The sequence below is a fragment of the Sarcophilus harrisii genome, chromosome 1, assembly GCF_902635505.1.
Source record: "Sarcophilus harrisii chromosome 1, mSarHar1.11, whole genome shotgun sequence".
NCBI lineage: Eukaryota > Metazoa > Chordata > Mammalia > Dasyuromorphia > Dasyuridae > Sarcophilus > Sarcophilus harrisii.
This window is the reverse complement of record NC_045426.1, coordinates 56,372,710-56,388,733: the sequence shown is the minus strand read 5'-3', so window position 1 is coordinate 56,388,733 and position 16,024 is coordinate 56,372,710. Positions and strand designations below refer to the sequence as shown.

Below are 16,024 nucleotides of genomic sequence, written 5' to 3'. Positions count from 1 at the left end.
GACCAGATTTGAATTAAGGAAAATGAGTCTTCTTGACTCAAGACCTGACACTCTATCTGCTGTGCTACCTTTCTTTTTTACTCTCACTGCAATTACCCTTATTGAAGACCTTTTTTCCTTTCTTCTGGACTATTGCAATAATTTATCTGACCTTCCCATCTCCAATCTAAATGTCCAATTCCACCTACTACTCACCAAGTAATCTTCTAAGCACATCCCTATAATCATATCATTCTTCTACTTAAACTACCTCTTTTATGGAACCTTCCTTGACAACTCCTTCTTCACTACCCTTAGCTAAAAGTGACTTTATAAACTTACGTGAACTGATGTTAAAGTGAGGTGACTAGAAGCAAGAGAATACTGCACACGGCAACAAGATTATATGATGATTAGTTCTGATGGATGTGGCTCTTTTCAATAATGAGATGTTTCTAGGCAATTCCAATAGACTTGTGATGGAAAGAACCATCTATATCCAGAGAGAGGACTATAAAGATTGAATGTGGATCACAACATATTTTTTTTTTATCTTTTTTGTTGTTGTTTACTTGTTTTTTTTCCCTTTTTGATCTGATTTTTCTTGTGCAGCATAATAAATGTGGAAACATATTTAGAAGAATTACACATGCTTAACCTAGATTAGATTATTTGCTATCTAGGGGAGGGGAAAAGAAAGGGAGGGAGAAAAATTTGGAACACAAGGTTTTGCAAGGGTGAATGTTGAAAATTATTTTTGCATGTATTTTGAAAAATAAAAGGATATTATTTTTAAAAGTGACTTTATATTTCCCAAACCACTTGAATCTTTGAACTGTCTCACCCTCCCATCTATCGTAGTTTTTGCTTGTTATCCACCATAATGACTGCTTTCCATGATTTCTCATGATCCACTTCTAATCTATTAGGTGCCATTAGACTGTGAGCTTCTTGAGAGTGGGCACTGTGCTATTATTTTTTTTTTTACTATGGCATTCCTAGCACAATCTTTTGCACATAGTAGGTTCTTAATAACTATTAATGAATTTTATTGAAATGGAACACCATTGTTTGGGGATAACAACTAAGAGAAAAACAATCAGACGCAAATTTTCCTCTCACCCGAATGGCCTCTGCAGTGACCATCTCCTCTTCAGTCAGCTCTAAGGTGCTACTATCTGCTGATTTGAAGAAATTAGATGCTGGGATCATTTTGCCATCTTCAAGCTGTATGTTTTTCACCACCAGCTGCAAAAGAACAATTTTTACATTTACTCCTCTTCTATTTCAATTTGAATCACCTGGTCCTTAATTACCATTCCTCATCTGACAAATATCTCCGGGGATATACGCCAAGCACTCCCTTCTCATTTCCCATCACTTAGTCATCTTCTTGCACTATCTCCTACTTCACTCTAATCAATGAACATCTGTTAAGCATCTACTACTATGTGCCTGATGAAGAGGTGGTCCTCCCTATCCATTCCAACACTTCTATATGCACCTTGATCCCCTCCTTCCCATCTTCTCCAGCAAATCGTCCTCATTATCACCTCCATCTACTTAAATTGCTATTTGCTGGCTCTTTTCTTGGCATGAATAAACATGCCCATGTCTCTCTCCTCCCATCCTTGAAACATATTCACTAGATTACGCCATCCCACCAGCTAACATTCCTTCTCCCTCCTTCTCTTCATGGATAAATTCCTGGAGAATGCCATCTACCCTAAGGCACTCTACTTCTCCTGTGACTTTCTGATAAACCCTCTATAATCTGGTTTCTGACCTCATCATTCAATTGAAACCTTCCAAATTCTCTCCAAAGTTATCCATGAAGCTCTTAATTTCCAAATCCAATGGCTTCTTCTTAAGCTTCATCTTTCTTTACTTCCCTGCAGCATTTGACACTGTATTATCACTTTTTCTTCCCACTCTAAACTTTCTAGGCTTTACTGGTTCTCCCCTCCATGGCCCACTAACTAGATGTCCCCCATGCCTTTGGGAAGCCTTGCCCTGGGACCTCTTGACTTTTTGATCTATACTATCTCTTCGGCTCCCATTGGTTTGTAATACCATCTTGGGCAGTGTCCTGAAAAATAGCCCTGTACTGCGTGCTGTTAGTGGAGGGATTTGTTAATTCTGATTAGCTAAAAATGCTGAGTATAACACTGAGTAACTATCTTCAACTCAAAGTAACCGAAGAGAATCTATCCTCTTCCACCCCAACCCTTCCCTTCTTCTGAACTTCCTGATTATGGTTAAGGGTGTCATCATCCTCTGAGATGCCCATGCTTACAACCTTGGAAGTCTTCCTTGACTTCACTGCCTACAGGTGGCCAATTGGTTCCCAAATCTTATTATTTCTACCTTTTTTACATCTATGATTTATGTTATTTTCTCCTCACTCACACCTTTATCATAGTTCATGCCCTTATCACTTTTGCTAGGCTACTGCAATAGTCTAATTGGTTTCCTCTACTTAATAGGTGTTGGATCTCAGATCAAAAGACAGGCTTTCTGGCTCTAGGATCTCTTTCCACTACCCTGATCTCTCTCTCCCCTTTCCCTTGACTACTGCTCTATGTAGCAAGAAACTGGACACATTGCATGTGCCAGTAGAGACCTGTGGGAGTCCTTGAACAAGTTCTTAGGCATATAAGTATGGAAAACAAGTCCCGGACCAAAGGAAGAAAAGCACCGAATAAGGCTACTCACCATTTTGCCATCATTTCCAAAGAGAACAAGGCCTGTTTTGGTGACAACACCTGGCCGACTTGCTCCTGGAATGTCCAATGTCTCTCCCTCTGGCACAAGACCATTGTCGTTAAGGGTTGATCCAAAAAATGTTAGTATCTGGGGAGAGAACGGAATCAAAGAAAGAAGAATTTGACCTGTCATTTGGAATTCTGAAACAGATTCAGAAACATCTGCCAAAGGGTTTCTGCAAAATGTCGGCCAGATGTGGCCCTTTGACGTGGGATCGTTAAGTCTCAGCTCTGCCCTTGCCTCGCTATGTAATACTGGGACCTCATGTTAAAAAAGAGATGACTAAAAAATGATAAATTTTATTTTTGTTGTATTTTACAATTTGCAAAGCACTTTTCTCAGGACAACCTATGAAGCAGGAAATACAACTATTATTATGTAAGTAGAATATAAATTCCTTGAATCCAGGGACTGTGTCATTTTTATATTCAAGCCCCCAAGAATAGTAATTGTTTAATAGATACTTACTGATTATTATTTCCATTTTACAGATGGGGAGATTGAAGCTCAAGGAATCCAGGTGAGCTGAGCAGGATCACAAAGTGGTCCAACTTTGGAGCTGGGATTTGGACCCAGGTGACCTGGAGCCCCATAAACCCTAGCTTATGATAGTTTAATGAGACCGAATTCCTGTTGCTTGTCACTTGGGTAGACTGGGACATGGCATTTAGTAACATTGGGCCCACTTTGTGGTGAAAAGACTATGACAATCACCACTGACTGGGTGATTCCAATTAGGGTTGATTCAGATTAGCCATTCCAAATGGCTCATATCCACATCGAGATCTGTCCTGCTGTTGGAGGCCTGGACCTGTTTCTCCTGGTTATCTTGCCCTGCTTCCCTCAAAGCCTCTTTCTCCTCTCCTTTTTATTATCTGAACCTTACAACTCCCATTAGATTAACTCTTCTCTTATTGACTCTGGACTTTTGCTTTCTATCCCTGTGTGGGTCTCATCTCTTTTCCCAACTTCTTGCTATCGATGCCCTATTATGACATCTGGATTAGAAAGGAGATGAGAAAGTAGGGTCAGGACCAAGAACAGGTCCCCCAGCCCTTAACATACCTACCTGCCCATTAGCTTCTGTCCAGGCTCCAGGAACCTTGTCATTTCCCCGAATCCAGTTGTGGATAGCTTCCGCTGGCTGGTCCCAGTTGATCTGCAGAGATCATGGTAAATGGCAATTTACATTTGGTTGAATTTGGAAAACACCTTCCTCCAAACACTGCTATGAGGCAGGTAGTACAAAGATTATAATCTCCAGTCTCATATATGTAAAACTACTTGTCCACAGTCACTCAACTAATTGTCAGTCAGATGTGAAGATCTCCTGACTCCTTAGTCTAGTGTTTCCCCCACTGTTTGACACTGTCTTCTTTAGCACCTTGTGTATTTGGCTAATCTTTAATTCTCCTTAATTTCTCCTGAACCAAACCAAAGGTCATCATTCCAAGGAATCAGAGGATTATAGAACTGGAGCTGGAAAGAAATCCAACTCTTTCACTTTAGAGATAAAGAAACTGAAGCGCAGAGAAATTTAAGTTTTTGACCCATTTCTTTTGAGGTTCAGCTCCTGACTCTCTGGACCTTCACTACCATGATGACTCTTAGTGTGTACCTTCTCATTCCATCCTCAACCTCGAAATGTTCAGCTTTTATGTTTTGTCTTTTCCTATTAGAATATAATGTCCTTGAGGACAAGAACTGTTTTTCCCCCCTAGTAATCATATTTACAGTGCTTACCACAGTGGCTGACCCATATTAAGCCCTAATAACTACTTGCTGACTTATTGATTTCATAGTAAGTGCCTGAGGATTGAACTTGGAAGTCCAGCACTCTATGTAATGTATCACATAGCTGCCTCTAAGTGGGTTAAATATCTCCAATTTCTATCCCAACCATAGATGCTAATCACAGACATAGGAATGTGATGGACTGAAGAACAGGAAGGCAATAAATAGATGGCCTGGAAGAGCAAACGTCTGGGTATAACGCAGCTTCTACATTGTGCTGACAATTCTAGAGCCATTTGCAATGCAATCTTGGCCAAGTGATATCAATTCTCATCTCTCAGTTTCTTCATATGTCAGAATGAAATAATGTAAAGGGAAGAAGTATTAGGTCCTTCCTTGCCACTTAATGACTTAGGAGAATTGTGTCCATCATGGCAGCCATATAAGCCAAGGGCTGCTAGAAGCACACAGTGAGCATGAAGCAGAGTTGGAAGCTAGTTGGCTAAAGGTTTAAAAGCTTAGAATAACTTGAATAATGACAACTTGTTATTCAAGAGAACTAATTAGAATAATCATGTTGCTTTGCCAGTTCCTGAATGACTCCAGAGTGTATCCTTCACTAGAACATACCCTTCCCAGGTGTCAGAAGGTAACTATGAGCTCTCCCTCCTCTGAAAGAGAGAAATGTGTTTCTTTCTCTCTCTCTCTTTCTTTCTTTCTTTCTTTCTTTCTTTCTTTCTTTCTTTCTTTCTTTCTTTCTTTCTTTCTTTCTTTCTTTCTTTCTTTCTTTCTTTCTTTCTTCTGAGGCAATTGGGGTTAAGGGACTTGCCCAGGAGTCACACAGCCAGGAAGTGTTAAGTGTCTGAATCCAGATTTGAACTCAAGTTCTCCTGAGTTCAGAGCTAGTGCTCTATCCACTGCACCACTTAGCTGCCCTGAAAGGTTTCTTTTCTATGGAGTGAGGAGACAATGAATTCTATTTTGGACAAGCTGAATTTGAGTCCTTTGGCCCTTACCTTGGCATTTTCCTTCTTCTGTATTCCTTCATAAGTTGCCCCCTCTTCAGTTTGAGGTATTTTGGGGGCTTTGCCTTCAGTGATTAATCTTACTGCCTCCACCTGAGAAGAAATAAGTAAGGTTATAGTGACTTTTTAATAAGAGTAGTACATTTGTGGGTAGGAGAGATATCTCATAAATCTCCCATTGGCGTATTCCCTTTGGGAGGCTCAGCTCTATTCACAAACATGGGGATACTCCATGGGTACAAGGTACCAGGCAGTGGTGGTGTACTAGGGGACTGCTCTTAGGGCCAGGGCCAGATGTGGTTCTAGGGCAGATTGGTAACCTTAAAGTTAAATATCAAGATCATGGGGTTCATACTCATGCAAATCTGTTAGATGTACACAGAGGAAAAAGCACTATTTCATGGCCTCATATGGAACCTAAAAATCTTAGCCACAAACTGTCTTCTGGAGCTTTTTCCTTTGTGTGCCATCAGTGAAAATGGGTGTGTATGTGTGTGTGGCTCAAGACAATCCATCACTGCTGTCAAAGGAACAACACTTGCCTGTGCCTTGATGAGGATGAATTGGCCCTGGCATTACCTGCACATATAAAGGTTAGACAGAGCTTTTATTGGAGAATGGAAAACAGGGAGACTTATAGACCTCAGGGAAATGAGGAGGTTTCCCTTCCTTATGCTGACTTAAGGAAAAGAAAAAGAAGGAATTCACAAAATTGTATGGCTTTCAAAACAACTCAGACTCTCTCTTCTCTAGAAAAATTCTTCTCTCTCGCTGGTGGCACAGAGCCCAGGAACAGAAGGCAGCCATTGGTGGGTTAAATGGAGGTATTGGGGAGCAGGTCTCCACATAATCAGTATCATGGAAAATTGAGGGTGCAGACAGCATTCTTTCCAAAGTTCCTTTGAGGTAGAGAAATGATTTAGAAACTTTTTTTCCCCAATCACCTACTGTGATGATTACTTTTCATAAGTCCTCAGGTTATCAAGCAACAAAGACATAGAAATATAAAATCTCTAAGCTAGAAGGGGGTAGAGATCTATGAAATCAAAATCTCTTCTACTGGTATTTCCTTTACTGGTGGCTATCCAATTTTTTCTACCTGAAGACTTCTAGTGATAGTGAGCATGGGGAGCTTGATTCCATCTTTGGACAGTTCTATTTATTAGAAATTTGATTCTTATTCTGAGTTCAAATATATCAGGCTGGAACTCCCTATTTATCCTATTCTGTCCTTGGGAATACTTAGTCTACTTCTTTTCCTATACAGAATTCTACCAGTTAATTGGAGAAAAAGGTCTTTAATCTTAGACCTTAAAGTCTTTTCTTCTCCAGGCTTTACATCTCCAGCTAGATTTTTCAATTGTCCTACACAGAATGTGGCTCCACATTCTAACCAATTTGGTTGTCCTTCTAGAGTCCTTCAGTTTGCTAGAGAAAATCCTAAAATGAGGCAGGGGGAAGGAAGCATAATAGGCCAGCTGTGGTCTGACCAGCATGCTGGGGCGTTCAGCAACATGATTTCTCTATCATTCTAAAACTGTGTTAGTTAAAGATCTCTGTAACAATTTGAACTGTCCAGCAATGGCAGGGATATCTCAGAAGATAATGTTTCACATCCCTGGAGGTGTTAAAGGACAGGATGGAGATGGAATGGGAAGGATTTCTACACCCAAAGGAAGTTGAACTAAATGATTTTGAGGTCCATTCTGAGCTTTTTATAGTTCTATGTTGTAAAATATTACATAATAAACCACAGAGGCACAAAGCAAAAGACTGTGAGAAGTCCAAAAGGAAAACATTACTGAACAAAGGGGATTAGGAAGGTCTAAGGTCATGTTAGCTTTTTTAACACTCAGATCACAGAGGCTCAGAAAGTAGTTTATACACTGGAAGAATCACTTGGTCCCTCCAACTTTTTATACCACAAGCCCAAGGACAAATGGCAGGACTGGTTAAAAGAAACTCTCCCAAGGAGGATGTATGGCATAATGGTAACAGTACTGGCTCTAGAATCAATATGACTTGCATTCAAGCCTCTCATGCTATTGTTTGTGTCTATCCTGCTGCACACCGTGCTTTCACTAGTAATGGCCATCCCAAAGAGATCCAGCTGGAGTAGGATTCCTGTGGACCTTAATGTCTATCTTGCAGTTTAGAGGAGGTTGTTCTTCCTCCATATGGAGGGTGTTTCAGAAGGTGGCTGATCTCATTAATTACCATGCCAAGGCTGAACAAATTGTAGCGTATAAAATAGTTGCATATTCTTGCATTGTAAGCATTTATGAATATGAGGAATTCAGAGAATTGTGGGAAGGCTTATATGACCTTCCCACAAGGTGTAGCTTGAAATATATTGTGGAAAACAATATATAAATTATAATAATACAAACATAAAGAACACTATATGAAGCCCAACACTGTACGATTGTAATGACCAATGTTGGCCCTGGAGGGGAAATAATGAAATTACCTGCCCTCCTTTTCTTTAAAAGGATGGATATAGAATAGTATATAAACTGACAAGGACTTTGCACCTGATTTTGATTTACTGTTTTTCTTTGTTAGAAGGAAAATTTCATCGAGGGTTGGATGAGAAGGGAAGCATATATTTAGAAATGATCTATTTTTTTTAAATCAATAAAACTGTGTTTTTTTTTTAAAGAAAAGAAATTACCATTCCATTGACCCCTTCAGGGAAGAGGAACCGATTGTAGAGTGAGCTCACGGTGTCATCAGGCAGAACTTCACACTCCCTCTGGAGCAGGATGTCTCCTGTGTCCAAGCCATCATCTGCCCAGAATACAGTAAAACCTCCTTTCTGATCCCCATGAATCAAGGTCCTGGAGGCAGAAAGGGCAACGGCTCATTGTCAGTTTTACAAAACACCTTTTTAATACAACCCTGACAAGTTGAACAAATGTTAGTATAACGATTTTAGTGATAAGGAAATTGTCTAGCAGAATGCTAAGAAGAATGGAGAGTGTGCCATCTACACAAAGAGACTGGCTAAGAGGATCAGGGACAGTTAGCTTGTAGAAGAGAAGAGCAGGGGGAAAATGGTAACTCTTATTAAGTTTGAATTTGAAGAGTGGGCAGCAAAAAGAGAGATTATACTTATTCTGCTTGGCTCCAGAAGGTAAAACTTGGAGCAATGGATGCCTAGTACATCGTAGGCATTTAATAAACCTTTGTTGATTAACTGATGAGTGGAAGCTGCAGAAAGGCAGGTGATTCAGAATAGGCAGACATAGGGTGTAACCTGCATCATTGGTGGGAATAACCACATTGAAGAGATCCTAGGTCCATTAAAGATCATTCCAAATAAAACTATCCCAAGGTGGAATGGGACACTTTGGGAAGCAGTGGGTTTTTACTCAATCAGCGTTCTCAAGTGGAGGCTGGCATTTGTCAATTTAATTTTTGTTCAAGTACAGACTGGACCAGATTAACTCTGAAGTCACTTCCAACTCTGAGATTCTTTAATTCTTATCAAGCTTGTAAGTGCAGGGCTGAGATCTGCATTCAGATCCTTTTAGCTCCAATTTACTGTCTTTCTATTATACCAACTGCCTCTCACTTTAGGTGTTCTCTTGATCTTGGTTCTATCTTAAGCAATTAAAAATGCACAAACATTGATTTGCTAAGCATCTAGCATTTACAGAGTAGGTTATGGAGAAGATACAGACTGCATATAAGCTATTGTCCCTGGAGTTTATAATCAAGTAAGAGAATAATGCATATAGACACAAATTTCCTTCTCTCTCTCTCTCTCTCTCTCTCTCTCTCTCTCTCTCTCTCTCTCCTTTTCCCCTTCTGCCCTTCTCCCCCTCTCCTCCTTTCCCTCCTGGTACATCTTATATCATCCTTCAATGGAGGCTGTAGTATCAGACCTACATGGGAGGGACAGGTGTGGGCTGACCCCTGCTCCTCTCCACTTACCAGTTAATAGCGGAAGCTCCACGATGTCGGGGCAGGATCGATGGGTGGTAGATGATGGAGCCATGTTCAGGTGCATTGATGACCTCCATGGGGATGAACTGGCTGCAGAAGGGCAGGACGTTCAGCTGGGCTCTCACAGACTTGTATTGCTCCACCACCTCTGGCAGAGCCTTCCCTTTCATCCTCCATCGGGGAAACTTAAACACCGGCACGTGGTCCTTCTCTGCCTCTAGGGCTGTGGAAGAAACCTAGGGATGAGGGACTATTCCACCATTTGATTTCCTTCCCTTCTATCTTCCTCTCCCTCTCCTCTGAGAAAGCCCTTTTGTGCCTCAGGACAGATGTAGCCACTTGTAGCCCAGCTAAGCACACTGGCATGGGGTACCAAACACAGCATCCCTACATCACAGACAGATCAATATGTGTCTTCTCACTAAATGCTATATTGATTAAATAATCCATTGGCTTTTCCTTCCATCATGAATTATCGCTCCAAGCTTGCTGCTCAACACCCCTTACCAAGATCACCCTTCATTCTCCATCTCTCTGTTGGTGATTATTGATTTATCTAGACCTCCTCTCATCATCTGCTGCTAAAGATCTCCAACCTTTCCTACCCTGCTGGGCCTGTTAAGCCTCCCAGTCCTGACCACCTCAGGTCTGGCCAGTTTCTCAGCTGACCAAGCCTGGTTTTCACATGATTCTGATTCCCTGGGAGGCTGTCTCTTGCCAGCCCCAAAGAAACAAAACATTCCCAGTCAGCAAACATTGCCTGAGTCCCCTGGGGGGTGAGATCCCAAACTTGGCTTACCCAATGGATCGGCTTTTCCATCCTTGTCTGGAATGGTGAATACGCCCACCACCTGATGGCCTTCTTTCCGAAGTCGGGAATAGACCTCTTGGCCAAAGAGGCTCTGACCAATGATAGCAATCCTCATGGCAGTAGCTATGGACCTGGAAGGGCAAAGCCACAAAGTTAGGGCTGGAGAGTGGTGGTGGATAGCTATTCATTTATATGTGTAACCAGATCCTTAAATCTAAATGATTCCGCCAACCAGCAAACACTTGTTAAGTACCTACTATGTGCAAGTCAATGGGTACTGGGCCCTGCTCTCAAGGGGCTCACCTTCTAATGGGGAAGATGAGATACAAACACCTACAACCAAAGAAGACACACACAGGATAAAGTGGAAGTGATCTCAGAAGGGACCATTTATTCATTTTCTTTTGACAAAATAGATACTTCCCATTTACTGTTGTTCATTCACAGTGGTTTGCCGTTTCTTTCTCCAGGGTATTTTTATAGATGAGGAAACTGAGGCAGACTTATCCAGGATCACACAGTTAGTGTCTGAGGCCAGGTTTGAACTTGGGAAAAGAAGTCTTCCTGACTCCAGGCCCGAGCATTTTATCCATGATACTGCCTATCCACATCCAAACAACCAGAATCCACAGTCCCTGACTAGTTTGTAATTTTAAAAATTTAAAATAAACTCCCTAATAGATTGATTGGAACTCATAGTAAAAGTCACTTTCTGCTTTTATAAAGGAGGGTTTGTTTTGTTTTTTAACAGTTAACTGGCTACACCATCCATCATATCCAATCTAGATTTACTGCCATTAGCACAGATTTCATTTGCATTGTGGTTATTATGGGTATTATTTCCAACTCTATATCACTTTCTGTGATTCCCTGAATTCTTCATATTCATCATCCCTTATGGCTCAGCAATATTATATTACATTCTAATAGCATAATTTGTTCAGTAATTCTTCAACCATTAAGCATTTTTTTGGCATTCGGCTTTTAGGAAAGAAGGAAGGAAACAAGCATTTATTAAATGCCTAATGTGCCTGTGATATGAACTCTAAAACAGCTTATTCTCAGGAATTGCTAAAATGAGACCATCCTGTTCACATTATCAATCATAATCACTTTTCTCAGACTGTCTTGTTAGCATCGAATGAAATGAAGGCAGAATCCATTGTTAATCTACCTATCCTGTCTCTAGCTTCTGAGACTGTCCCGATTAGCATTAATTTAGACAACGAAACCCCTATCTGTGCCTTCACTCCTTCTCTCCTCTGAGATGTCAAAAGCCATTTCCCTAAAAGCATGTTGCTTAATCTGTATGACTCTGCCCTGCTTAGTTATATTTGGTTGAGTCCATGAGCCATTTCACGTAATAAATGGCAAACCTTTATAAACTGTGATGAATACCTGACTTGATTGTTTCATATTGCTAACCATTATGCTATCCCAAATATACTTCATAATATCACATATTATCACATTGTCATATAAATGCATTATAGATATTATCTCATTTAATTCTAGGAGGTAGATGCTATTATTATCATCCTGTTTTTACAGATGAGGAAACTGAGGCAGATAGACGTTAGCTAACTTGCTTGGTGATAGATGGCTAGTAAATTTCTGAGATGAGATTTGAGCTCATTTTTTTGACTCCAGACCTAGTGCTCTGGGCTCTCCTCACTGGAAACCTAGTTATTTCTCCCTTTTTTTATTATAAACATAACTATGACTATTTTTGTATAGGAAGATCTTTTCTTGATCTTTTGAGATACCTAAGGTAGGGGTTATGATTTAAAGGAAGGGCATAAATAATTTGGTAAATCCAAAAATAACTTGCATTATTAATTCCAAAGTAGTTGAACCAACAAACAACTCAATCAGCAGTGAAATAACATGTCTTTTTAAGACCAGAACTGGCAACTGCCTGAGGGTTATCTCCATCTAGATGTCCCATGGGCATACCAAGCTTAACATTGCCAAAATGAAAGTCGTTCTGCTCAGCTTTAATCCATCCTATCTTCCAAATTTTAGTTGGGGGTTACTGCTGCTATCCTCTCACTCACTCAGGTTTTTGCCCCTACTCTCTCTACTTCTTCCCTGACCTCTCCTATCAGTTACCAAAATTGCTTATACCCCAGCCACTCTAATTCCAGTTCTCCTCACCTGTGTCCTGGACTGCTGTAGTCATTGACTAATTGGGTCCCCTGTTTACAGTGTCTTCTCTCCATCCTCCACAGGTTGCCAAAATAAGCATCCTAAAGCCCAGCTCAAAAAGTTCTGGTGGCTCCCTGTTGCCTCTAAGATCAAGATCAAACCTCTTCTCCAACCTCCAGCTCATCTTTTCAGCCTTATTATGTATCACTCCCTGTCACCTACTCTCTGATTCGGTCAAAGTGGCCTCTTGCTCCCTCTTCCACTCCGCTGTTATATTGTCCTTTGTGTAAAGTCAGTTTAATTTTTACTCTGGCTTCTCTGTCAAATGACAGTCTTGCTAAACAAGTATCTGGAACCCTCCCCAGGGGAATTAGTATGTTAATGGGGGTCAAAGTATTAAATGGAAGCAGATTACTCAATTATCTAGTTAAGTTAGAGCTAAATTCCTTCTGGTTCTAACAATCCATAGTCCTATGAAGCTATTTCTTTCAAATAGGATTTTAAGCCGGGAGATAAGATGTCCTGTATGAGAAGCAGCAGCCAAGTGATTGTATCTGGACCCTAGAATATTTAGGTGGAGTAACATGTAAGGAAAAAAGAAAGATAAGAATAAGTCAGATGACCAGGGGCTTTAAATTGAAAAATTAATTGTCTGATCCAGGAGTAATAGAGAGCTACTGGAGTTTGAGTAAAAGAATGAAATGGTTCAAACTATATTTTAGGAAAATTGTGAATGTCACATTAGCATCTGAGTGGAAGATACATTGGTGTTGGGAAAGAATTTTTCAAGGAGACCAGTTAAAAGATTGTTGTAAGTCTCTAGATAATGAATGGAGCAGAAATTTTGTGAAGGAAAAAACTAGAAAATTTAACAACAAAGTGACTATGTGGGATGAGTTCATGTAAAGAGGTGAGGAGGACACCAAGGTTGAAAGGCTGGATGCCTGGAAGAATGGTGATATTGGGGAAATTGAGAAGAGAAAAGGATTTGAAGGGGGAGAGATAATGAATTCTCTTTTGAACATGATGAGTTTGAGATGCTTATGGAAAATTGATTTCAAGCTGTCTGGTTGATATTAGAACTAAATTAAATCAGGGTTAATGTCACAGTTCTGGGAATCATTTTCATAGAGATAATTAAACCTATAGATACTGATGAGATTATTAAGTCAGAGTAGAAAGAAAAGAGAAGAGAGGGCTGAATCTAGGAAGAATAATCATCATTAGTGTGTATGACATAGTGTATGACAAAGATTTAGCAAAGGAGGCTGAGATGGAGTCAGAGAAGTAGAAGAACCAGGAGAGTTATGAAATTTAGTGAGAAAAGAGTATCCAGAAGAAGAGTGATTGGCAGTGTCTCAAAGGTTGCAATGTCTCAAGAAGAAGGGTAGCTTCAGGGTAGTTTGAAGCTCCTTTTTCCAGACCTAGCAGCAATAATTAAATCAATAAAGAGCTTTTTTTTAAAGGCTGGGGGAGATATGGACATCTTTGCACCAAACAGGAAAGGAGTCAATAAATAAGGAAGATTAAAAATTAGGGAGAGAGGAGGGATAAGAAAGGGAGGAATCAGGGCAGCTAGTTGGTATAGTGGACAGAGCACCAGCCCTTAAGTCAGGAGAACCTGAGTTCAAATCTGGCCTTGGACAACACTTCCTAGCTGTGTGTGACCCTGGGTAAGTCACTTAGTCCAAATTAACTCAGCAAAAGAGAAAGAGAGAGAGAGAGAGAGAGAGAGAGAGAGAGAGAGAGAGAGAGAGAGAGAGAGGGATCAATTGTGCACATAGAAGGGTTTGCTTTGACAAGAGAAGAATCACCTCTTTATGTAAGACAGGGATGATGGAGGACATAGACGAGGAAAGCTTCTCAGTGATGTGAAATGAGGAACAAAAGACTTCTCTGTCTGGTGAGGGAGGCAGATAGAGAAAGAGCTCAAGGTGCTCCCTCACGGTCTAGGCTTGTGTTAGGAGGTGGTGAAGTAGATCCTGTGAGGCTTCAGGTATCCAGCACTCTCTCCCACTGCCTCCTTCCCAAACTCCTTAGATCTAGTTCCAAATAGAACCTTAGTCAGATCTTTTTCTAGCTTCTTCTTCTCTGGTACTTCCCTTCCCAGGATGATTTGCATTTTAAACCAGTTGAAATCTCACCTCTGGTAACTGTTTTGATGCTCATTGATCTCATCACAGTTAATTCTAGACTGCCTTTGATTGTTCTTTAATGACTTTCTGGGTTTGGTTTGTCTATTTAAATAGACTACAAACTCCATAAAGATTAGGACCTCCTCTGTCATGGTCATTCAATTCAATTAAAAAAAATCCAACAAATGTTATTTTAGCTTTTTATTTTTCCATCAAAGGCATTCTAGAAAACTGCTACCATAATACCACCAAATGGGCCTTCCCTTGTAACAGAAAAACAATAAAGTAAAAGGAATATTCATAGTCACTATATGTAACATTGGGCAAGTAACCCGAACCTCTTAGTAGCCCAAACATCTCTCTAAAAATGTAAGTTGCATTGATGGAGGAAGTATCCCGACCTGGCAAGTTCCTTTATTGATGAAATAATAGGTCCACTTCCTATCCCAAAGATTCCTAGTCAATGTTCTTTCCAATATAATACGATTAAAAAGGTTCCAGGAAGATCCCTTCCCCTGCTCTTCACTCTTCCCCTCCCAGTCATGCTGCCTAAAATTCCACCATTGGAAAGTACTTTCCCTTGGTTAAGTATCAACCTTTCCTTGAATATTCTTTAAACTATCCTAAGAGGAGAAACCTAAAATTTGATCTCATTTCCACTCTTTTTTTTATGGCCTATGAAGTATTTTCCCTATGCCAACCTTTTTTTGGTAAGTAGTAAATACATTCTTATCTTCATTTAGCAGATTGAATTAGCAAATTGAAACACAGAAAGGTTAAATAACTTGCCCATGATTCCCTAAATTGGGTTTCCTGACTCTAAAGCCAGCATTCTTTCCACTACACCTTTAGCCCTATCAAAGCCATTAATGTCTTAGTATGAATAGTTAATTGTCTCTCATTGCATGCCCTGTGCTCAGCATAGTGCCTGACACACGGCTGATGCTAAATAAAATTGATTGATTGATAGAATTAGTTGATCCTTTCTGTGAAAAGAAGAGGCAGAGGAAAATAAGAAGGCACCAGAGAAAAAGTCAATACAGAAAGAAGTGGGAAGAAAGGTATAGGATATGGGCAATGATAACATTTTGTTCCAGTCTATCTCTACTAACTATTATAGGCAAAGTCTCTACCATTGATTCCTAAAATATCTTATAGTGACCTGCTGGGAAAACTAAAAAACAGTGCAGTGGAAATGGGTTTATGGGGTGGAGCTGAGCTAAATTGGAAGGCAAATTGGAGTCAATCAGGAATGGAAACACCATGGCAAATCCTGAAGTTTAGTAAACTCAAAATCTATATAAAGTTCAGGAAAAGGGTCCTCCTTGGTAGCTAGTCAGTGCAATCTGGAATATCAGTAGATATTTACAAAATGGATTATTCAGAAATGGGATGAGATGGAAAAATCGATAATAAAAACATCCCTGAGCATTGATATGTCACTGGGTCTGATACAGATATAGATGGAGGAAACC

At 40.2% G+C, this 16,024-nt stretch overlaps 1 protein-coding gene across 1 annotated transcript in view; it reads right to left on the bottom strand.

Annotated features, from left to right (window-relative positions):
• ALDH1L1 (aldehyde dehydrogenase 1 family member L1) overlaps positions 1–16,024 on the bottom strand; it is a 69,456-nt gene that overhangs the window by 45,438 nt on the left and 7,994 nt on the right. The window contains exons 2-8 of the mRNA XM_023498227.2: positions 10,255–10,397; positions 9,444–9,678; positions 8,179–8,344; positions 5,496–5,597; positions 3,815–3,904; positions 2,695–2,832; positions 1,102–1,227 (exon numbers count right to left, since the gene is read on the bottom strand). Coding sequence (XP_023353995.1) covers positions 1,102–1,227; positions 2,695–2,832; positions 3,815–3,904; positions 5,496–5,597; positions 8,179–8,344; positions 9,444–9,678; positions 10,255–10,381 — 984 coding nt within the window. The 5' untranslated portion in view covers positions 10,382–10,397. The remainder of the gene's footprint in view (positions 1–1,101; positions 1,228–2,694; positions 2,833–3,814; positions 3,905–5,495; positions 5,598–8,178; positions 8,345–9,443; positions 9,679–10,254; positions 10,398–16,024) is intronic.